Source organism: Mustela erminea, chromosome 5, assembly GCF_009829155.1.
Source record: "Mustela erminea isolate mMusErm1 chromosome 5, mMusErm1.Pri, whole genome shotgun sequence".
NCBI lineage: Eukaryota > Metazoa > Chordata > Mammalia > Carnivora > Mustelidae > Mustela > Mustela erminea.
Genome location: NC_045618.1, coordinates 113,827,000 through 113,852,832, shown reverse-complemented (window position 1 = coordinate 113,852,832; position 25,833 = coordinate 113,827,000). Strand labels below are relative to the sequence as shown.

The 25,833-nt window shown below is 34.7% G+C and overlaps 1 protein-coding gene across 13 annotated transcripts in view; it reads right to left on the bottom strand.

Moving 5' to 3' along the window:
- The window catches only part of GPHN (gephyrin), a 641,293-nt gene that overhangs the window by 13,605 nt on the left and 601,855 nt on the right, over positions 1–25,833 (bottom strand). For all 13 annotated transcript variants that reach the window (XM_032344531.1, XM_032344542.1, XM_032344543.1 and 10 more), the window contains 3 exons: positions 20,043–20,130; positions 7,047–7,120; positions 1,547–1,611 (listed from right to left, as the gene is read on the bottom strand). In XM_032344531.1, the coding sequence (XP_032200422.1) occupies positions 1,547–1,611; positions 7,047–7,120; positions 20,043–20,130 (227 nt within the window). The remainder of the gene's footprint in view (positions 1–1,546; positions 1,612–7,046; positions 7,121–20,042; positions 20,131–25,833) is intronic.

Genomic DNA, 25,833 nt, shown 5'->3' with positions numbered 1-25,833 from the left:
AGAAATATAATCATGAATTTTAAAATCCTTTTAAAAGGAACCATTTTACTGGTTCCACAATCTGAACATCTGGGTTATTGCTGCCCTCTTTTGGTTCATTCAGGTTGGGCAGAGAAAATTTCAAATGAAAGTAGTTATTTAATTATCACTTCTTTGGCAAATCAAGTTTAGAAGTAACAGCAAAATAGGCTTCCACTGTAACACTGTTTCTTTGTCTATAGGTCAAATCATATCTTCTGAAGACAGAGTAAGTCTTGTGTAGGCAAAATGAAGTCAGGAAGAGGACCACATTTTTTTTTTTTCAGAGTAAATAAGTATATGTGTATCTATATCTATATCTGTATCTATCTCCTTGGGGCCTTTAATATATATAATATATATATAATATATATAAAATATATATTATATTATAATTATTATATTTTTATATATTATTATAATTATTATACTATATTGTAGATACATTTTTAAGGACTAATTTACTTACATGTCTTCTCTCTTAAAATTTCTTATGGGATAGAAATCTAATCTCTTTTATGCTTATACATAGGAACTTTAAAAATGCTTTCAAAACTCAATACTCAAAAAAAAAGCTTTTCAAATTTTTCTGCCTGCTTTCCTTTCTTTATACTCTATTTTGAATTTAGTTAATATGAAAAGCAGATAAATATCCCAAAGTCACAATATTTGTGCATTTGAAAGGAATAAGCAGGTTATTTTCTGAAGGAATCTGTTCCAAGAAACAGAGAATGGAACACTGCTACAGATCAGAAGATAATTTTACAAGCTGAAAAAATAACAAGGAGGCATACAAAACTTCTAAATTGCTTTAGAATTTATCAAGATTGGTAATGACTTAAAAAGCATGGCTTTAACTGTAAGCCAAAATCAATAAAAATTAAAATTGGAAGTCTTTATAAATGGAAACACTTTGCTTTTTCTACAATTTGAACATATGAGTTTCTGCTCACATGGGAGCAAGCCTGGGGACAGTGATGTGGTCAGACTGATGATGGCTGGGATTTGGCTGAGAAGCACCAGCACTATCAGTCCCTCCTTCCGTGTTGTCTCCTGGCCCCACTCCAAATCGGGAAAGGGCCAAAGGCAGCTTTCTATTTTTTTGCTCTAGTATTTACTTGTATGGTTGATTCAAGGATGTTTGGATCTCTGAACACAATACTGCTACTATGGGAGGTGACTAGACTGCTAACTTTGACGAATTTTCTGTAAGAAAAAGCAGGTACCCCCAGAAGGATCTAGGGACAGCTAACATTTGATTATCATCTTGGGGTTTGGAATATACATTGAGAGATACTATCTAATTTGACCTTTACACCAATCCTACAGAGCAGATTTCAGCCCTGTTTTATAGGTGAAGAAATAGCTTCAAAGAAGTTAAGTGATTTGTCCAAGGTCATACCATAAGTAAAGCTGGGTCTTGAGCCCAGGTCTTTAAGATTCAAAATCAAATGCTCTGAGAGGGATTCAAAAAGATTTTGATCATTTTTCCAGAAAAAGCAAAAGAAACTCTTTTAATTATTCTTACCTGGTAGTGCAAAGATTATTTTTCTTACACCATCAATATCCAAAGTTGCAAATGTTGTTGGCAGGCTAGAGAATAAAAGAGGTTATTTGTTAGTGACTGCTAAGTAATATGATGAGTAAATTAAATACTTTAGTTTTCTTGCTACGTGGCTCTGCATATAGGATATTTATCATATGAAAGTATTTTTTTTTTTCTGTCGACTCTACCCTAAGCCTTTATACCCTGAAGTTTCAAGAGCATTTAAATTAATTTATTTTTAGTATCTTCTGTTTTCAAGTAACCAAACTTCTTGGTTTTCTGCAGCTTACTTTCTTCCCCCTTCCTGTTAGTGCCAGAGAAGTGTATCTCAAATCCCGGAGTTTCTCCACTCCTCTGGCTAATAATGTCTATATTGTTTTTGCTGGAGAATGAAGAACATCATTCTTATTATCAGAAGACTACCTGATAATACATAATACATGTCTAACAGATAAATGCCTGCTGTTCAAGATGATTATTCCTCAACCTTTTAAAACTATACTCAGCAATAAGCATAAAAATTGGCCTCCTATGAAGGTAGTTTTTTGAAATGTCAAAATAAATAAAATATCATGACTAGAACAAAATTAAAGCAACAGTAATTAAAAGTATTTTCAAAATATACTTCCTCAAGATTCTGACACGAATCTTATCTGATATGAATCTCTATCATGGGGGTGTGTGGCAAGGGATGAGTGTGAGTGGCACAGAGTGGGCAGGCAGTCAATAATAGTGCTTTTTTTTTTCTTATTGACTATATTTTATATGATCTTCCAGCTAAAAATTTCATTATATTAATGAAACTTGAGCATTACAGAATCCTTAGGGAATGCTAAAATTTCCATGTAGTTGAAAAATTATCTTTTTAAGTACCTAAATTGTTTTTATTTTTATTATTTTATTTATTTATATATTTATTATTATTATTATATTTATCATTTTATTTTATTATTTTATTATTTTTTCAGCGTAACAGTATTCACCACACCCAGTGCTCCATGCAATCCGTGCCCTCTCCAATACCCACCACCTGGATCCCCCAACCACCCACCGCCGCCCCTTCAAAACCCTCAGATTGTTTTTCAGAGTCCATAGTCTCTCATGGTTCACCTCCCCTTCCAATTTCCCTCAACTCCCTTCTCCTCTCCATCTCCCCTTGGAGATATTTGCAGCTTGGTCTTTCAAATATGGACCACTCATACCTTTTGGAATAATCCGATAAACATTAGCATTTTTTGATGACTTGAAACCATCATTAAGTTAGTTAGTTGTTTGTTTGTTTTGAGAGAGAGAGAGAGAGAGCGTGAGCAGGGTCAGGGGCCGGGGGAGGGACAGAGCGAGAGAGAGAATCTTAAGCAGACTCCACCTTCAGCATGTAAGCCCAAGGTTGGGTACAATCTCACAACCCTCAGATCATGGCCTGGACCTAAATCAAGAGTTGGATGCTTACCTGACTGAACCTCCCAAGAGCTCCCATCATTACTAATTTATTCTTCTCTGCTACACTAAAGTGACGTTGGGTCACAAGAGTGTGTTATGTATTGTTTTTACCTATAAACCATAACTTTACATTACACACTGCACTTCTTGTTTCTTTCCCCCCCCTAGTTTTTTTCTGTGGCTCCCCTTAACGCTAGACTCTGTCATCTGAGCCCTTAAAGCTGACTTTAGGGGGCATCTCGGTGGCTCAGTCATTTAAGCAGCTGATTCTTGATTTTAGCTCAGCCCATGATCTCAGGGTTGTGAGATGGAGCCCCTTGTTGGGCTCTGTACTGGGCATGGAACCTGCTTAAGATTCTCTCTCTCCCTCTCCCTGTGCCCCTCCCCCACACTCCCTCTCTTAAAAAAGAAAAAAAAAAAAGCGGGCTTTAGGTTTGGGAACCAAGAACAGTAGTAATAATTATATTGTCAGAATAATAATAATATGTTACTATTTTTTTATATGTTACTATTTTTAAAGAAACATCTGCATTACATCCATTATTTCATTTTAACTCTCACAACAATCCCATGAGGTGACAATTATCATCCCATTTTATAGATGAGAAAACAGACTCAGAGGGATTAAGAAATTTGGTCCAAATCTCCTAGCCACTAGGTGACGAAACAGAGATTTGAACCAAGATTTCACTAACTTTATGGCTCATAATTAGATAAGGCCCTTAGGAGGTTTGCTGTGAAGTGTTAGTATGTATACTTTGTAACATCTATTTTTGGCTACTCTGAGACCTCTTTTGGTTACTTTCTGATTCTTTGCTGTGTTTCAGAAAAACTAGATTAGATTATCAAATCAATTTATGACTAGGTTATTTGGCCATGACTGTTACTATGTGATGAAAATAATTTCCAAGACACACTCTTGGTAACAGCTATGCTCACTGCAGGTGACCCACAGATATTGTGATTGGTAGTCCTGACTGATAATTCTCCAAATCCAAACTTTTTTTGAGTATCTCTCTGTCTAAAATGAAAGAGGTTAATTACACTCTTAATGCACCATATGTGAGAAGAGTAAAGCTAAATTGTTCTTGAGCTTTTTATATTTCTTCTTGTTCTACTATTAAGGAACAATTACCTTTAAATTCTTCTCATCTTTAGACAGGTATAAATTCTGGCCAAGTAAAGGAAGCCCATTTAAACTTCTAAACCATTTTATTAGAGAAAACTAATACATATAATAACAGTGAGGAGGGAATGCATTACACTTCCCTTCTGCTATATTTAAAGCCAATTTAAATCACCTTTTGCATCTTGGAGACAGGTTCTGTGATTTCTCAAAAGGTACTCATTTAAAAAGATTCTATTACAACAAAATATTTTATCATGCATTGTATCATGAGTGTCCTATTGCTAGACTGTGAAGCTTTTGTTTAAGTTCTGGAAAGCCATTTCCTTGGAACAGAGCACCTATTCAGTTTTCCTCTTGAGATCAGAATGTAATAGCATTTATACAATGACTGAAGTCAAACAGCGTAATGACTTTAAGGGGGGAAAATAAACATTAGGAACTGATGGGCCTTAAGGAGTGGTAAAAAATATACTGAAAATAAAAACAGTACCAAAATTATATATATCACAGATGCTGAGATTAATTTAAATAATAGATATTATAAATAATTCTCTTCTAATTCTCTCTGCCCCCTCGCCCTTCTTTAAAATAAATAAGTAAATAAATCTTAAAAAAAAACAAACCCACCCACAAATAATTCTCCTCTACAGATGAGGGCAACTAATATCAATTTCCTTTTCACTGTAAAAAAGAATAGCCAATTCAATTTTTGAGGTTAGTGAGAAGCACATAGACAGGCTTTTGGGATGTCTCCTCTGCATTCCAATTGAACTAGTACTGCCCATAGTGGCAGAAAATAAAGCCCGTGCACTCACAGTACAGTAATATTTGCTTAAAACAAAATATTCTTTAAGGAAAAAAAAAAAAGATTTATTTGAGAGAGAGAGAGAGAGAGAGTGAGAAGTGGTAGGAGCAGAGAGTCTCAGCAGATTCCCTGCTGAGTGTGGAGCCCAATGTGGGGCTTGATCCCAAGACCCTAAGATCATGACCTGAGCTGAAATCAGCAGTCAGATGCTTCACTGTCTGAACTGCCCAGGTGTTTCAAGACAAAATATGCTTAATGAGAATGGTCCAAATCTAACAGTTTCAATAATAAATGGGCTTTGTTAGAAGTAGTAATATTGGGGCAACTACAGAAATACAATGTCAAGAATTCTAAATTCTATCAAATTGTGCAGAAGACTTTAGGGTTAATCTTAACTTCATACTTAAATGGCAAAATCATGGTGGTAAAGCCTTATCTCTGTCCTAGACCTGATGAAGGTACCCAATAAATCTGGGAGGTTAGGAAGGCTGGCTTGACACTTAAAAAAGTTTTTTGGAATTTACTGATAAATTGCTTACATAACAAATATTAAGTCTTACATCTACTCTCTCTTCAGGTTCACATGAGCACCCATCAGAGTATAGTTCTGACTAAACCATTATTTACTGTTGTCCTTGACAGTACGGAAGTGTGTTTGAATAGTGAATGAAAGATTTATAGAGTAGTAGGGGTCTAAACAGGCAAACTATTGCTTAAAGACATGGCCATACATATTTCAACACCAATGTTTGGCATTATTTGAGGATTTACAACTGATTATAAGACCTCCATCAGTACTTTAGGAGTTGTGCCAGATCTTGGAATGTAGTTATTTTTCTTTCTCCATGGAGGTAGTAAGAAACAATATGAAACACTACTTTTGAAGTATTTTTGCAAAGGAAAAAAAAAAGAGTCTGAATGTAATCAAGCTTTTAGATCTAACTTCTACTCTGTAGAATATACTAGAAAAAGAGAGGAACAAGTTAACCATCACCACAAGGAAGTGATTAGTCAAATCCATTCATAAGGACAAATGATGCAGTTTCTTCAGCAAGTCAATGGCATGACAAAAAAAGGAGGTTGGAGGTAAATGTTACTATGTAATAAAGATTTAACAACAAATACAGTAAATGGACATGACCTAAATTATAATTCAAATAAAACATGTAAGAAGGCATTCTTTTTCTTGACATTTGGGAGAATTTTGAATATGATCAGGGTATCAGATGATAGTAAGTTATTCTTATTTATTTTGTTAGGTGAAAAATACCATTGTGATTACATAAGAGAATGCTGCTGTTATTATTGAGATGTATACCAAAATGGCATTGTAGAATTTGCTTTAAAATAATCCAAAACAAACAAACCTCCCCCCCCCAAAACAAAAACCACTAAACAATCTAGTACCTTGTCCCCTCAAAAAGGTGAGGAAGGGGATTGATAAAACAGTTATGGAAAAATGGTGATAGTTCCTCCTCCATGGAGGTTTCGTCGTACTACCTACTTTTGTGCATTTTGAGAATTTTTTCTTTTTTAAAAGATTTTATTTATCTGATCCAATTTTAGTATACGTGCTGCTAAAGCGAGCACAAGATTTTATTTATACAAGAGAGAGAAAGCACTAGAGGGGCAAGGGTCAGAAAGAAAAGCAGACTCCCTGCTGAGCAGGGAGTTGCAGGATTCTGGGATCATGATCTGAGCTGAAGGGAGACACTTAACTGACTGAGCCACCCAGATGCCACTCAAATTTTTAGAATTTTCATAGTAGAATGTTTTTAAAACGAGAGAAGGAAGCACTATGAAGATAAAGAGAAACAGAAAGAAGGAACTAGACATGGGAACTAAAGAGGTTTGGAAAGTTGCTTTGCTTCATTTATTACAAACCCATGTGATTTATAAGGAAGATGAATTCCCATTTCAGATAGGAGCTAGACTTGGCAAGGAATTCTCATAGTATAATATTTCTTTTATTAGAGCAAATAATCCATAATAGAAAATGTAAGAAGAAAAAAAAAAAAAGAAAATGTAAGAAGAAAGCATTTAAAACTTTGTTAGTTAAAGCAAGCCAAACCAACCCCATATATGAGATAGTAAGATTATTTTCATACCCTGGTTTCATAAAAACCCTGCCAAAATGGATCTGAGCATGAAGATCAATGTCCAGCACCTGCTTGAGATAGTCCTGCAAATACGAAAAACAATCACTTTATTTTCAAACATTCTAATATCAGACTTTCAAAACTTTACATGAAAATAAAATGAATTTGTAAGATTGAAATGAAAAGAAACATTTTAATGAAGCTGATTAACCTAAGGCAAATTCCTTCATTTCTTCATTCCCGTCATTCACTTATTCTTTAATAAATACTTATTGAGTACCTAGTATATGCTGAGTACTAATCTAGGTATAGGGGGAGATAGGCTTGAACAAAGAGAAAATGTCCCTGCTTTCATAAAAAATACATTCTAGTGGAAGTAGTTAGATAATAAACCAAATAACTACATTACTTGATGGGTTATTATTTCTCTTTTAATACAGAATTTTGTTTGAGAAAGGATGTTAACAAATAAGAAGATTAAGAAGTTGTGCTATGTCAAGAGAGACACATTATTCTCCTTTATGGACTTCAAGTAATGTACACATTCCTCAAGGAATCTAAATAAGTCATCTAAAATTAAAAACAAACAAACAAACAGGGAGGGAGTTCTAAACTAGAAAGTCAAGGGAGTTTAATTGTTTTTATCTGCCAACAGAAGTTACAACTAATCCACAGTGGTTTGAAAAAACCTGACCTTTGGAAATGAAAGACAACATTGCCATGCAATTGGTTTTGTAGACATAAAGAAAAAATTGCAGTCCTAAAAATTTCTCAACCCCTAGGTCTATTGCTGAGTTTCCTGTTCATTAATCTAAGAAACCCACTAAAAATTTAAATATTTCACAAGCTTGGGATACTTTATTTTAAAAATCTGTTCCCTTCTATTTCCACAACCTCAGCCAACTTGTATTATTGAATCATCTCACTTGTATTATTGAAATAGGTCTCTCTGCCAATAGTCCTGCCTTCCTCCAATTCATTCCTCCCATACCAGAAAGAGAGATCTCTTGAAAAAAGTCTGATCAAGCCACCATATAATATATCCAAACTTCCTGTTTTCCAGGAAAAAGTCCCATCTTTTGAATATCATATCTATGATTCTCATATTTTCTAGCCCCCTTTTAACAATCATTGCTCTCTCATGAGGCAATCCTCTTCCCATCCACTCCCATTCCTCTTTCTCAATCTCAATCTCTCTCTCTTTCTCCCTCCTCACCCTCCTTTCTCTCTCTCTCTCCATTCTAGCAAGACTATATCACTTTAAGTTTCTAAGACTTTCTTGCCCTCAGTCTTTGAAAATGCTTTCCTTCCTTCTGGAATACTCTTTCTTTCTATGTTCATCTCTCCAACCCTTATCTCAGTCTCAGTCTTTTCTCAGCCTCCCCTTAATTCACAAGACTGGATCATAGATTGCTTATCTTTATTTTGAGGCTATATTAACAGATGTAAATTTAGAGTTATATTTTTCTGATAAATCAATCCATTTAAACATATGAAATGTCCCTCCTAATATCCTGTAATCCTTTTCACCTTAATTTTCTCTGATATCGATAAAGCCACACCAGCTTTCATTGTAACTTTTTTTACTCTTTTATGTTCAGTTCCCCGTGTCTTTCTATTTAAGATGGGTCTTTTATTGCCATTTTTATAATCAAATTTTTACAAAGACAAATTACTGTCTTTTTACAATCCAGATGACAAGTTTTAATTGGAGGACTTAGTCCATTTACACTTAATATAATTTCTACTGTATTTGGGCTTAAAACTATCACCCTACTATTTATTTTCTATTTGTCACTTCTGTTTTTATTTCATTTTTTCTTCTTTTGTGCTTTTTGAATTCATCTTTTTTTGTTATTTTAATTTCTCTTCTATTAGCTTGTTACACATTCATTTATTACTATTTTTAGTGGTTATTTCAGAGATTATAATAGGCATTCTTGACTTATTATAGTTCACCATAATTTGATATTTTTATTACTTCCCATACAATGCATGAACCTTAAATCAGTTAACTCCATTCATTCCTCTCTGTTTTTTGTGGTATAATGTACCATATAGTCTATATACATTTAAAGTATGTGTATATATATTTAACTATTATATATATTTCTATATATGCTATACAGACAAGATACACTCTATATTTATAATTTAATATACAATGTTTATATATAAACATATTTTAACCTCATAAGACATTATTATTTTATACAATCAACACCCATTTACCTTTAACCACATATTAACACTTTCTTTTGGTTTTTAATCCTTTCTGCATTTCTGTACCTCCACAACCTTTTTTTTTTTTTAAAATTTAACTAATTTTAATTTAAAAGTTAAAAATATTATGGTAAAAATGCAAACAGATAGAATGGTATAAAATAAAATTTTAAGCTCATCCTTCTCATCACTGCTAAACTTGTCTATGCATACACAAACATTTTTTTTGAATGCACATGAGAGAATAATTTACAAGCTGTTTTGCAACTTGCTTTTCTACCCAAAGGAATATCTAGGACATTTTATTAGCGAACACCTCCAATTGGAGTCCTAGAGGTCTCCAATTTTGGATAATGTAGCCACCTCCAATGGCTACATTATAATCAAAATACAGTAACTTAACCCATTGGTAGGCTCTGATTACCTATGTTCTGTCTCTCTCTCTTTCTTGTTTAAACAGCCAATATCTTTTTATTTCCTCCACAATCTTTCTGACTAAAAAAATTCCCTTTAGTATAGCTGTGCTCAGTTTTTATTTGGCTGAAAATGTCTTTATTTTATCTTCATTTTTTAAGGTACTTAAAAAAAAAGATTTTACTTATTCATTTGACAGACAGAGATCACAAGTAGGCAGAGAGGCAGGCAGAGAGAGCAGGGGAAGCAGGTTCCCTGCTGAGCAGAAAGCCTGATGAGGGGCTCAATCCCACACCCTGGGACCACGACCTGAGCCAAAGGCATAGGCTTTAACCCACTGAGCCACCCAGGCACCACTAAGGTACTTTTTGTTGTATATACAGTTCTACACCAGCCCTTATTTTCTTTCATCACTCTACCAATGCTATGCCATTGTTTTCCGAGTTTCATCATATCTTATCATTTGTTAGTTTTATTTTTGGTCCTTTGGAGATAATGTATCCTTCTGGCAAGACTTTTTCTTTGTCTTTGGTTTTCAGTGGTTTTGCTATGATTACCTGGGTATGTGTTTATTTGTTTGTTTTTTGTATTTATCCTGCTTTACATTAGCAGACTTCCGTGAATTTCTGGCCTGATGTCTTTCATTGGTTTTGGAAAACTCTGCCAAAAGTTCTTAAATATTTCTTCTGCTCACTCTCTTTCCTATCCTTCTGGACTCTAATTACATGTATGTTAGACCTTTTACCAGAGCCCATATGTCTTTTATGCTTATTTCCATATTTTCCATCCCTTTTCTAAAATTTTGAATATACTGAATGGAGTCTAGCTTCCCAGTGAAATTCTACATTTGTCATTTCTTTTTTCTTAAAAATATTAATTACAGTTTTTAAAATTTCACAGGGGACCAAATAAACATCAGCATTATTTTTACGGCTGTTCTATCTTGTTTTTCTTTCTTAGTTTTTAGTGATTTTGACCTGTCTCTGGCATGTCTGGTGATTTTAAAAACTGAAGCCCAAACATTTAATGTGAAAAAAATTAAAGTGGTTCTAGAAGATGATATATTTTTCTAGAAAGGATTTAATTTCCATTGGCAGTTCGTTAAAGATTGCCTGACCTAATCAGAGATTGAGATAATTTGATGCTCAATTTCAGTCTGTGTGAAGGCTGGTATATTTCCAGTTTGTCCTTATTCCTAGAGCACTCCAAGGTTTAAACTGAGAGCTTGAGATATTTACCAGGTATCCACTCATGCAGGCCCTAAAATTCAAAACTGCTAAAAATTCTGTTTATTTTCTTAACCTCCTAGCTACTCTGCTACGGTTGGCTTTTTGGTCTCTTGTACCATTACACCTCCCCCATTCTCCTGGCTTAGGAATTAGTAAATGCCTTGAGGAAAAATGCGGTGAAGAATTCTAGTGCTCCTTCTCTGTGGTTCACTTCTCAGAGATGTTGGTGCCTTAAATCCTGGCTCTCTTAGTTGTTCTCTTCAGACACCAGCTTTTTATTTTTTCTTCTTTAAAATAAGGAAAAAAAATTATATAGCTTTTACAGTTGCTCTTGGTGGGAGGGTTGGTCCAAATAAATCACTGTATCACAGTAGAAGCAGAACTCTTCAGACCTTATGGGCTTTTATAATACTGTGTCCTTCCGATATCATACACCTAGGTTCTACTGCAATTGTCTGATAAAAGGTATGTATCCTTTATTGGACTACATAGTTTGAAAGAACAGGAAACTTGTATATATAAGAAATCCTTACTGAATAGCACATGCCATTCATTCATTTCTTAGTTCAACAAATATTTTTGAGTCTATCATATATCACAAATTCTATATGTGCTAGAGATTTAATGTTGAACAAGAACAGACATGGTCCCTGACACAAAGATGTTCTGTTGTATTTTAGCAATAAAGACAGCCTAAAATAAGTAAGCCAATAAATAAAATAATTTATAAAGTATGGTACATGCTATGAAGGAAATAAGCAGGTGCTGGGATAGAGAATAGTGGGCAGGGTAGAGAATAAGGAAAGGCCATTTTAAAAGAGGTGGTGAGAATGAGAAGGATTCAGCCATATGAAGTGTGAGGAGATGAGAATTCCAGGCAGAGGAACATACATACCAAAGCTTCTAAAGCAGTAAAGAATGTGTCTAGAAGTGAAAAGACAATGAAAGGTAGTGAATGAGCAGAAAGGCATAAAATGAGGTTGGAGAGACAGAGGCCATACTTGCAGGGCCTTAAAGATTATGACACAGAGTTTGGAAAGCAGATATACTCATTACATATTTGCAAAATGAATGGAAGTATTTTATTTTTCTTGGGAAAAAAACCCCTCTCATTCTTTTTGAACATGAATATTCATGTTTCTTACGACAGAGAGAAAGCCTGTACCAAACATAGCCATAAAGGCTGAGAATCACCACTGTTCTTAAGTTTCTGTTTACCTATAGAAGCAGCAAGGATCTCTGTCTGATATCCTGAAAGCTAGAGTCAGAAAGGAAAAAGAAAAATGAATGGATGAAGAAACAAGGCCTTTTCCTCAATGCAGGTAAGAACAAATAACATTAGACAAATTGTGAAAGACTTTAAAATAGGCAACAAAGATTACTGGATGTCCAGTGTAGCACAACCTTTTGGTTTGTGTATTTTATCATCTTTGAGCTATTTTCTAAAAATTAAGGTGTAGAAATGGAATATTATTCAGTGATAAAAAAGAATGAAACTTTGTTATTTGCAATGACATGGATGAAGCTAGAGAGTTTAATACTAAGCAAAATAAGGCAGTCAGAGAAAGAAAAATACCATACGATTTCATTCATATTGGAATTTAAGAAACAAAACAAATAAGCAAAGGGAAAAAATGAGAGAGAGAGAGAAATCAAGAAACAGACTCTTAACTATAGAGAGCAAATTGATGGTTACCGGAGGGGAGGTTGGTGGGAGGATGGGTGAAATAGGGGATGGAGATTGAGGAGTGTGCTTGTGGTGATGAGCACTGGGTGTTGCATGGAAGTGTTGAATCACTATACTGTACACCTGAAACTAGGATAACATTATATGTTAACTAACTGGAATTAAACTAAAAACTTAAAAAAATTTAAGCTGGGAAAACTGATGGCAAATAAGATTATTATTCAAAGAAATGCAAATTAATTCCGTGAAGATATAATTGATTATCTGTATGTGTGTGTGTTCTTTGAATTCTCCTTTGAACCAGTAGTAACATCTTACTGGTTCCTTCATTAGCTAATGAGTTAAACAAAATCTTGATCTGTGTTTATTTCGTAAGTATATGAAATTCGTTATTTTATCTATAAAACATTACACTTTAATAATTCTGGAGGCTCCACTGAGATGCCCCATGGATTTACCTGATGGAGCCAGGTAAACTTAATTGCTAGAAAAGTGCACTTCACCGGTGGCTTTCACCTGGCCACACTACTTAGGTTCGTGGAGTGAAGGCCAAGCAGCAATAAAACTTGAACTCTGCTAAATTTTGGTTTCTCTAATTTTGTTCCCTTTATTTATTTTGATTCTAGTTTTGTTTCCATGCATGGCGAATAAGGTATTCCCCCTTGTGGCAGCCATGATTGGGAATTTGGTTTTACAGTCTAATGATTCCTACAAGTGGATGATTGAAATCTCAGGTAAGAGAAGACAGAGAATCTGTCTTATCGGTCTTTCTTGTTTATTTGTCTTACTGTCATTTTGAGCCTTAACCAGTTAAGAACTTTATGATCTCTAGGAAGGGAAACAGCTCTTTATTTGTGGACTGGTAAGGTTTTTTTGTTTCTGTATTTATTTGTGACCTGTAGTTGAAGTTGTTGAGATGAAGTTGTATGTTTTTTATGCATCTGTGTCTATGATCCAGAAAGACATTTATCTCATTTTGTGAGTGTGTAATGTTTTCCTCCTTCTGGAAAATATTCATAAATCATATGCTTATGAGACCATCATGCAGAGTGGGTCTTCCTCAGGGTATGCTTTGAATTCAGGGTGCTTCCCTCCTACCATACTCCTTCTATTCCACCCCAGTTCATCTGAGTCTGAATGTGGTGGTGGTGTTGGGAGGGGCCATCCAAGAGCCCCTAATCTCCAACTCTCAGTTTCAGCAGGATCTGGAGGGAAGCACTCCCATTTTAGGGCCACAATAAAGTTTGCTTTGCCAGGGGGAAGAAGAAAACTCTATCGAAATAATTATATTGTCTGTTAAATTAAAGGTACTCTGTTCTAAAAGAGAAATAAAGAACTTCTTAAATAAATAGAATCTTTCTAAAATTATCAGATAATAAGGAAATTTAACTTATATTTTAAATGAGCTACATTAAAAGGTATTCTTATAATTTTAAGTATCAAACATCACCAAGTTAAGATAAATCTTTGATAAATAACTTTAGTCATTGTGAAAACCCAGCCATGTTCTTTTTCTTAATTATCAGTGTTAAGTATAATTAAGCAAATACTTCTTATTTTGATTGGGTTTGTTTTTCTTAAATTTATATAGGTTTATTCATCAAATAAGCTAATGCTTTTCTTACATAGTATTTTAAGAATGTGAAAAATGTAAAATTGGGTACAATATAATTGAATCATTATTCTGACAAACTTTAAATTTCAATAGTAATTATGTTTGTAGTATGTCAGCTTGAAAATAATATTCAGGATCTTTAAGTAACAAAATCTTATTGAACTGATATTAAATTAATTAACAAATAATTATCAGATACCTAGATGACTTTTAAGTAAGAATACTGGATCATTGATAACTAAGCATAATTTTAAGTTAATATACAGATCTTTCTTCACTTATGATGAGGTTACCACCTGACCCATTTTGAGTTGAAAATATCACAAGTTGAAAATGTGTTTAATAAACCGAACCCACCCAATGTCATAGTTAGCCTAGCCTACCTTAATCATGTCCAGAACACACATTACAGAACACTTCTGCAAAGCCTATTTTATAATAAAGTGCTGAATATGTGATGTAATTTGTTGAATACTGTAGTAAGAGTGAAAAAATAGAATTGCTGTATGGTACAGAATGGTTGTAAGTTTATCAGTTGTTTACCCTTATGATTGTGGCTGACTGGGAGCTGCAGCTCGCTGTGGTTGCCCAAAATAATGAGAGATTAATGCCCTGAATATTGCTAGCCTGGGAGAAGATCAAAATTAAAAATTTGAAGTATGGTTTCTACTAATGGGTGTAACTTTTACACCATTGTAAAGTTGAAAATTTGTTAAGTTGAACCACTGTAAGTTGGGGACAATTCATACTTTTATTTTAAAGATTTTTTATTTATTTATTTGACAGACAGAGATCACAAGTAGGCAGAGAGGCAGGCAGAGAGAGAGGAGGAAGCAGGTTCCCTGCTGAGCAGAGAGCCCGATGCGGGGCTCGATCCCAGGACCCTGGGATCATGACCTGAGCTGAAGGCAGAGGCTTTAACCCACTGAGCCACCCAGGCACCCCATACTTTTATTTTAAAGCTAATGTACTTTGCTTCTTATTTTTATATGCTAGAGAGAGGCTTATACCTTTAGGTCATGTTAATTAATATGTTTGTCTTTACTACAATAAGAAAGTACAAAGGGATGCATGTGGCTAGAGTAAATTATATTCTGTGTGATTATGAACTTGGCTAATCTGCTCAAATGCTTATATATGATTTCTCAATTATCTAGTTTTCACTGTGAAATAAAAATTAGTTATTTTTTTGAACATTATAATGAAATATAGGTGTTACATTTTTCTAGGAACAATAATGACAGACAGTTTTTTAAGGAAAGAGTATATATATTTTTAAAGTCCAATCCTGATATTTGTTCTCAGGACACTCCACATGCTCTTAAATTAAAATTATATGGATCCCCAGAGATTTTGTTCATGTGGGTTATATCTAATAGATATATACTGTATTAGAAATTGAAGCTAAAAATTTTTTAAAATTTGTTGTTTCATTTGGAAATAGCAATGACAAGACCATTTCATGTAAATATAAGTAACTTTTTTATGCATTGTTTTTATAATTTTGAAAATTTCTCTAATGTTAGGCTTAAGATAAGTCAGTTGGATCTTTTTATTTGTTTCTGCCTTGGGTCTGATGCGATAGAATACAATGTACAGCCACTGGAAAAACTCATGGCACATTCATGAGAGAAGGAGAATAAAAAAGTCAAATAAAGTCTTAGTTTTATTATGAAAATTGTTTTGACCTTGCAGATACACTTAAAGTGTCTTAGGGACCCTCATGGGTCTGGGGCCCACTCTTTGTTCTGAAGTAAAATGGTGGTTTGTTTCAAAATATAAAATAACATAATAAAAGACAAAACTTTGGAAGAGACTTTGATTTGCCTTGGTTTATAGTACCTGTGCCTAAAATGAAGCTGAGAACTATATTAAAATTTTAGTAAGTTCACTCAGGTTTGATGAGCTTATTTCTATGGTTTACTGATTAATGCTTTGCTCATGAAGCTCTAGATTATTTTTTTATATAATTTCCCTTTTGGGCTTTATATTTATTTTGCCTTTATTTAAAGAAAAAATAAAGAACAAAGTTTCCTCATTGACAAATGAGCTGAGATTATTTATAATTACGTTACTTTCTGTGCTTATTCCCAAATATTTTATTCTTTCTTTGAAAATTAGGTAGCCAGTACTGTTTCTCAGGTACCCATGATTCTACCTTATTCAAGTACCCAATTCTTTTTTGACAACTCTTTTGATTTTGCCTTCTAAAGATCAGACCTAAATTTAGTAAAAAGTAAAAATTTCAGACTATCTTTCACACCTAAAGCTATCTTTGAAATTTCCGAGAAGTTCTCTAGAAAATCACAAAGATTTTTTCTTTCATCTTATAAAAAGAGATGTTAGAAATAATTAGGTTTGTTTGATATATTACCATTGTAAGAGTGTCACATGAGGGCAGTTGTTGTCATATCTGAGAAGAGAGGCTTGGTGTGCCCTGGGTTAGATCCATATGTATAAAATGTTAATATAAATATTTCAGAAATTTTATGCTTTATGGGACATGCCTGGAGATTTGACAATGCTTTTGCTGTCCATAGTATGCCTGCATCCTCAGGGGAAACACATCAAAACTTTTATGACATAGTTACATACTATATCTGAATAGAGAATTCTACTTCTATTTTGATATTATTAGTTACAGTGATAAATTAAATACAGCTATTACGGAGCTGTCACCTTTGGAAATTTCTGTTTTACTCTAATGCTTGCCTGAAGGTTCTGCTAAAAGCTACAGTAAATAGTTTGTGCCTGCAACAAAAATTCAGAGCACTAGGGAAAAGGATTATCATAGGTACTTTGCACTAGTGACACTTCAAAGAACAGTCTTTTGGGTATAGGCACCTGAAATGAGATTGCTTAGATAACTTTTATGTAGTGCCAGCAGACTGTCAGGAATCCCAGGGCTCTTTAGAATAGAAGCAGATGGCTTCATGAAAGCAGACCGCTAACCCAAGATCTAGCAGAACAAGAATGCCATAGAGCCGAATGAAATGATAAGAGAAATTTTATTGTATTTATTTGTTTGGGATATTGTTGGTTAATTTAATATTCTATTGCTTTATGGCTCTAGATTTGCAAAACAAATTCATGGAGGCCTCTATGGTTAATTAATAAATCTGCTATGAAATAATAAGGGCAAGCTCTAAGATAAGCCTTTTTTTGCGATCAATAATGATCTTTGTGATTATTTTGATCATATGAGGTAGGAGAGGAACATTATCAGGAAACATTAAGAGACTTTTAAATAGGCAAAAAAAAAAAAAATTACTGGGGGTCCAATCTAGTGTGTCCTTTTTGGTAATCTCCACCTTTCATTGTCTTTGAACTATTTTACAATTCTGTAGGTTGTGGAAAATTCATAGTCATGCATATAATTCTTTAGTTTTCAGAGCAAAAAGCTGATACTGTTTACTTGAAACTGTCAGTGTTTTATAAAAAATAAGCACTTTGGGGCAGAGGTGGAGGTAGGAAAAGATTTTGAGGGAAGCAACTGTGAAAGGCTATTTCTTCTTGGCTGAGAAGAGGACTGAGGTCTGTGGTCCTATAAGCAGCTGGTGTCCCTTCCCCCTGCCCCAAGGCTCCCAGCTTCCCCATGACCCCGGTGTTGTTAGCAAGGCCTAAAGGAGCAAATACCTGAGATCATAGCACTACAGGGATATTGCAGATGTATTCAGTGCAGACTGGTGACCATCTGTGTCTCCCTGATCCACTGTTAGTCTGTTAAGCCCCTGTCAGTTTCTTGGCATAATCCTTGGAGCAGGTGAGCTCCATAATGGCTTAATAAAATTTCCTGCCAGTTCTGTAGCATAGGTGCTCATAGTAGGATTTAAGTTGAATCAAGTAAATGATATTCTTGCATACCTGAGTTTCTGCAAGTAAGATTCATGTTTGCTACATAATGCTTTTGGCTCTTTCCTTGACCTTCTTATCTTTTCAGTGACTGGTTTTCAGGCTCAGCCCTTGGGCTGGAACAGATGTTCTGTCTCTTAGGCTTTTCTTTCTGCTATTGAAGTACAACTGAATTCTTTTGGCAACTAGAATTTGCAGGTTGGCAGGAGTTTGCTGCATTTATGTTTTATCTCTTTCTTCCTGGTTCCTCTTTCATCATATTCCCACTCAAGAAGGCAAGAACGACAATTATTAGCTCTCATGGATTACTATGGGATGCCTAGTTCCTAAAATCTCCTGCTTAGTATTAAAGGTTTAGTGTAAGTATCTTACCAGACAGATAATAAATAAAACCAATATGCATTACTATATTGCCACTATTTATTTGTGAGCAAATCCCGAAGACAACTACTGACATCTTTGTTAGCATTAATAAAGAAGGTTAAGGCTGAGAAGTGTTCTATCCTGACCATACTTAAGCTACAATTGCCAAGCCTATGTATGTTATAAGCTTGTTGCCTTTTCAGAAGTATTGGAAAAGACAAACTTCAAGTTTGCCAAATAGAATGTATTGTCCCATTAAGTAAGCTCATTAGCAACCAAGATAAATTATACATTAAATACTTCCTGGAAACAACAAAATTAATGTTCCAGTACTCTTAACTTCAGGGTTTGCTCTTGTGTTATTCAGAGCACCACAGGCAGTTTGATGGTAATGAAAACAGACAGGTTGAAAATTATTTCTTATAGCTCTACTATAATGCAGACCTCAGTTCTGGCCTTTGTGATCGCAGAAGAGGTCTGCAGCAATTTGCTCGACCTGGGATTAAGGACTTCCAGGAGACTTTGAGGAAAGACTAAACCAGCAATCTGCCTGCTATAAGGAGAATACTGCCCACACTTCAATACCTTCACTCCTGGATGTAGTCTGAGATGGTAGTCTTGGATTGAGAGTCTCTATTTTTCTTCTATGGTTTTTTGCCACTCAAGGGCTATTTTTTACACACTCTAAAACTAGTTGTGAATGAAAGGTAGGCATTCTCTGTTCATACCACTAACTTCTGCCACACAGGTTATAAATTTAGGCAGTTTTATAGCTAGATAGGGCAGAGACCAAGAACAATAATTACATATAAGATCTAGCTAAAAATGGTGTTCTTGGAAAAATCTGAATTTTAGTAATAACTGCTATTATGACAGTATTTTTATAATTTTTCATTTAAGTCATTAATATGAAAAAAAGAAAAAAATGGAAAGGGATTATAGGCTAGCAAAATATTTTGAGCCAAAACATCAGGTTGGTTATTGTAGTAAAGTATATTTTGCTTTTATAATATTATTCAATGGACCCAATAACCATCATGAACCAACACATTTCATTAAGATATATAAACTCAATGATACTGAAACATTAAAATTGTGATTTTTAAAGGACTAAGCATATATTTTATGCAAATATACTTAATCTTATAAAATCCTATATATACTTATATATGTTTGTATTTTATTTTCATCATTATTATGATTATGATCATTATTATTTGTCAAAGGGGCAATGCAATGCCTAATTCTGTCTTTCTTCCCTGTGAGGAGCTAAGGGTTCTTTTTCAGGTTTGGAATATATGGCAGGGGAGGACAGGATTTTGGGTAAATATCACTTATAAAGGAAGTCCTAATGTTATAGTAAAGGTGAGTAAGCAAAGAAACAAATCTTCAAAGGAACATGAAAATAATTTTGAAAGTTATAGGATTCTTCAAGCTGTTTCTGAGGTAAGCCTTCTGATCTACTTACACTGCATCCCTTTTAGAATGCCCAGAAATTTCTGAAGCCGTATCGATTTTTCAGATTTGTACAGGTCTGGTTACAGATAGCAGATATCCACCAGACTACAGTTAATCAAGGTCATTACCTTAGATAAATTTTCATGAACCCCATATTTTCATACCTTTTCCCCCATGGATACGCCCCCTGATGTGATGATGACATCAGCACGACTGATACCCTCATTCAAGGCATTGAGTAAGTCATCTGGGCTGGAAAAAAATAAAGACAAATAAGTTAACCACAAGAAAAGATTTTAGTATTTAGATATTTAAATGCCAACTTAAAACTAAACCACTTTATTCACTGAGTAGGCATTAATATGAGTATTGCACTATATTCTGCAAGAAGTGGGAAACAAAAAGGTCTCTGCCCAATGGAAACATAACTCTTATTGCAGAGAAAGAACCTTGTAAGTGCGGAAGTAGTGGCTACTGGTACTTTCATAGGGCTTTTTGTTCTAACAAGGCAGCATAATGGGGGGAGATATTGAGGTGCTGGTAGGCTATCTAACCATCCCAGTTTACCTAGGATAATCCAAGATTTAGTACTGAAAGTCACATGTCCTAGGAAATCCCAGGCAGACCAGGATGGTTGGTGACCCTAAGTGCTGGGAGAGGTCACACAAGACTCTTTATAAAGGGAATATGACTTAAGCTAGTTAAGTCTTCAGACTTTCACAGGTGGAAGGAATGAGAAAAGGCCTTGTAAAGAGGATCAGCCTATGATGCAGCCTCAGTGGAGATTAATATGGGGAAAAAGAACTGTCTAGAGTGAAGGACTTAGAATGACTGGGATAGGACATGATTTTGGAAGGCCCTCAAGCTCAAGAATTGGGACTTCATCTAGCCAGACAAGGATGGTGATGGGAGTTCCCTAGAAATATGAAGAGGCAATAGGTGTATACTAGGAAAAAACAAGGAAAGCAGAATCTGTATGAAATATTCTGAGAAGGTAAAAGGACAAGATGAATATTAGGGATTGAAACTAGGCAGATTCCTGAGAGTCAACTGAAAAGATCAGTTTACAGGACCTTTGATTGCACAGGTCAAAGGCCTGGGAAGAAGAGATGAAGCAAAATCAAGTCTATCCTCTGGATGTTAGAAGGGTTACAAAGGCATAAGTTGAGATTGATAAATTGAGGGAAAAAAACCAAAGTGCTAGGAACAGGGCTTAGAGGGGGATAGGAAGGTAAGGGTTAGCTAAAAAGGACTATCTAGTTACTATTTGAATTCCATACAAAGGTACTGGTAATATGCACTTGAATTCCCCTTCAAATGATGGAGTACAGAAAGGGAGTCTTTTGAGGAGTATCTGTCTGGCCTATACCTTTGTTTTCTGAGAACTTTTTATACTGTGGGGAAGGGGAGTAGATCTCTTTCTCCCCCATGAACATCTAACATGCACATCTAAAAAGGGAACAATCCTAGTTTTTGTTTTTCCAGTTCTTTTTTTTTTTTTTAATATTTTATTTATTTATTTGACAGAGATCACAAGTAGACAGAGAGGCAGGCGGAGAGAGAGGAGGAAGCAGGCTCTCTGCAGAGCAAAGGGCCCCATGTAGGGCTTGATCCCAGGACTCGGATCATGCCCTGAGCCGAAGGCAGAGGCTTTAACCCACTGAGCCACCCAGGCGCCCCTATTTTTCCAGTTCTTGAGTTTAGTTCCTCTTGAGGACTATTTTGCTCTTGGGTTCCATGAGATAACCATACATCTTCCCATAAACCCTTCTTTTGCTAAAGCTAGCCTCAGTGTTTTTTTGTTAACTTGAAACCAAATGATGTCTCAAGGAAATAGCATACATTCCCCCAAATCACCCTTGGTAGTGAAGTTTTTTCACATCCCTTTACCTTAATGCACTATTTCATGGGGGAGGGAGGGAGAAAGGAGGAGGAAAAGTGCTTGAAGGAGGAGAAGATGATTAGTAACTAGGACATCATTTCCCTTCTTATCTAGGGTTGACAGAGGTAAGGAGAGGAACTTGAGATTCACCTGACAGGCGGCCTTCAACTTGCTAAGGCTCTTGAAGAGATAAGCTAGTTGGGAAGTGGTGTAGCACAGAGATCAAGAGTATAAACTCTTAAGTCAGACTGCCTGAGTTTAAATCCTGATGCTACTATTTGCTAGATGTAAAATCTTGGACAAATTGCTTAACTTCTCTTTGCCTCAGCTTTCCATCTATTAAGTAGAGATAATACAGGGTTACTATGAGGAGTAAGTGACACAATATACATAAGACAGTTTATGGAATACTACACAGTACAAACTAAGTTTTAAAGAAAGGTTAGTTGTTATTATTGCTGTACTACTGACAGAAGCTTATCATATAAACATACCTAATCTAACATACCATACAAACATATCATATAAAACATGTTATATGTTTATATGATATGTAAACATACCATATGTTTATAAACATATAAACATGTTAGATATGTTTATATGGTATAAAGTTTATATCAACTTTAGCATACTGGATAGTTTTTATTTAGGAAAATATTCATTACTAACACAGAAGAAAATCACAGATGGGGCCTTAGATACATTTAGAACTGTATGTGACAAGTCCAAATGGCTCAAAAGCGGTAGCAAGCTAGGCCTGGTCCCAACCTAAATAGTTTCATTTACTGGTTGATTCTCTTCCTGGATCTGGATAAAATTCTCCTTTCCAAGTACTGGCCTATCTACGAGTATACTGGCGTTTGTTTGGCTCTGAGGAGCAAGCTCCAAAGAAAAAGACACAAACACAGAAGTTTGGAAAATAGCTCATATGGGCTTCAAACTACCAACATAAGGACTCTAAAATCATCTAGTTAATTGCTTATGCAGCCAAAAATGTACTCAGGTATTTGGTAAAGATAGGATCTATGTGTAAAACTTAAAAAACAAACAAACAAACAAAACAAAAACCCTGAAAAAAATCCCTTTCAAAGTTAAACTGGTTGGGCAAACATCTTAGAAGACTTATACTCAATAATATTTAAAGTAGTTTTGAGTTAAGTATTTTGTACAGAATTTTCATCAGTCTTTTTCAATTTATATTAGTGAAAAAGAGCAACTTATTCTGTTGTATTAAAATACTATAAGATATATACATGCTGGGTTTCTGTACACTGCATGTCCAGAGCTTCGGGCCCCTTGCCTTGCTGGATATTATCATCAGGCTGAGGCAAATGTTTGGTCAATGGAGTAAATGGAAAAACACAAACACAGGATAATGTGGAAAGTGGTTCAGGTGAATGGACAGTAAATATTATTAACAAAATATAATTTTGTGTTAGTACAAAGAGACATCAGCTAATTTCACCAGTTTTATAATATATAATTTATAACATGTCAATCTTAGAGGATTATGGGAAAGTCCCTGGAAACAAAGTAGCAGTGACATCTACATCTTCTCAGTATTAATTTTTATAGGTGGCTAAAGGTCCTGGGATCTGCTAGTTAATGATACAAATAAACAAACATTTCAGTGATTTTTTTTTCCCCCTCATTTGTTTTTACATTACCTGGGCAAGATGTTTTTTCCTGTTTTATAAAACTGAAGTGTCATCAGCTCTCTGTATGACTTTTCTAACTTACAGAAATAAACTAAAAGGGATTTCATGCTTTTTAGTATTCAAAGAACATTCTCAGTGTTACTTTCTACTCTGTGTTTGTGTATTCACAAAACACTGATTTTCAAAGTTGGAAAGCTCATGGGGGCTCACTCTGTTCAGTATCACAGCTGAGTGCATTCTTTGGGTCTTACTCTTCTCTATCCCCCTCTGCCCCTCTCTTTGACTCTACTTTCTGTCACATATTTCTGATATCTGGAATCTAGTAAGAGATAATGTCTCAGTAGAGGGTCAGGTACAAATGCAGGCCAACAGTCAGAGGATCTATAACTTCATTTATGTTGCATTATGTTATATAAATAGAGTAATAACTCTATTTATTCCTTCTTTAATAAGTCTGTGAGGTAGATCGAACAGGTAATATCATGCTCATTTTACAGAGAAAGAAAGTAATATTCAGAGCAAAGCAGTGCTTTATTTTTTTAAGTAGGCTCCACACCCAGCAACCTGAGATCAAGACCTGAGCTGAGATCAAGAGTCGGATGTCTAACAGGCTGAGCCACCCAGGTGTTTCGAAGGTAGTGTTCTAAAGGTGAGGTAGAGTAATAAGTGGCAGAGCTAGAACTAGGGCGTCTGGATCCATATTATGTGTTTTTTCCATCCTACTGACTAATCAGAGTGAGTGTCTAGTTTTTTCAGGAATATGACATATCATATGATGAAAATTCTCATGAGAAAGGGCCCTTGTGCAAAAGAATCAAATGGTAAGGCAAAAAGTGATAATCTATCTGTGTTGACTAGGAAAGTGCATGTGTGGACATGTTAGTATAATTCTGGGGAATGAAACAAATGTGATTCTGAATCCTATAATCAGATGGAAACTGAGTAAGATTTTGATTAAACATAACTTTTAGGAGTTGTTTACAAGTCATAACTTTGCTCTCTTTTTATGATTCATATTATATTTTAAATGATAAAAATATTTCCAACATAACATATGACAGCCATGTATCTATCTTTCAGATTTGACATATGCTAATATTTTCCCATATTTACTTCATATTCCCTCTCCCCTCATTTTTTTAAGAAATAAAAAAAAAAGTTTGTTTTCTAAAACCAAGCAATTACTCTGAATAATGATAAAAGGAATAGGTAACAAGGATTATAATTGTGGGTATTATAATAGAATAAGAACTATTCAGGATTTTCTGTTTTGTTAAATAGATCATGGTATATTAATTTTCTCAAAGAAGGGAGAGTAAAACTAAAACATACTCTGATCTTTTATTATATAATATGACATTATGTATCTTACACGTCTCTTAAATGACATCACTTTGTATATATTAGATCATTTGATATATAAGAAATAAAAGTAATGACAATAATATGCACATTTTGAACGAACAATACACTTCCACAGGTATATGTTAATTTCACAACTCTATGTAGTAGGTAGGGCAGAAGAAGGCACTGAGGTTCACAGTGGCAGTGAAAAGTTCAAGATTACCCTTTGTTCACTCTATTCTTTTAAACTATAGAAATATTCACATAATGAAAGATAATTTGTTATATTAGTATGCCTCCAGATATAAGCTATTTATCATTTTTATCCAAATATATAAATCCTATTTGTGGATGCTATATAGAGATGATAAAAGCCTGACAATTTGTACTTTTAAAATTTGAACTATCTTCTCACCAATGCCATTGGAGGGGATGCTGGATTAAGTTGATTACCTTTCCTTGGTATATACCAATAGTTTCCCTTTTCTCAAAGAGTAGCATGTCTTAAAGGGATATTGTATTATCATTTAATTCTTCCTTCATTAATAACTGCAATTTATTTTTTATTTTTATTTATTTTTTTAAATTAAAAGACTTTATTTATTCATTTGGCAGGCAGAGATCACAAGTAGGCAGAAAGGCAGGCAGAGAGAGAGAGAGAGAGAGAGAGGAGAAAGCAGGCTCCCTGCCCAGCAGAGAGCCCGATGCGGGGCTCGATCCCAGGACCTTGGGATATGACCCGAGCTGAAGGCAGAGGCTTTAACCCACTGAGCCACCCAGGCGCCCCAATAACTACAATTTAAATTAGATTTGAATGGCGATTAACATTTCTTTAAAGATATATTGAATACTAGCATTAGTCTTGGTTTACTAGCATTTTCTATCCATTTTCACTTGAATTATTAAGTACCAACCCATTGTTCTCTTAGAGTTCCAATATTATATAAAAGCATTCTACAAGGGAGTTGCTAAAACTTTAAGTACTTAGTGAGAAAATAAAACTGTTAATTGAAGCCCTGAGAGTCACAAAGTCTAGAACCCAGTTTTGTCTCCTGCTGAGATGATTCT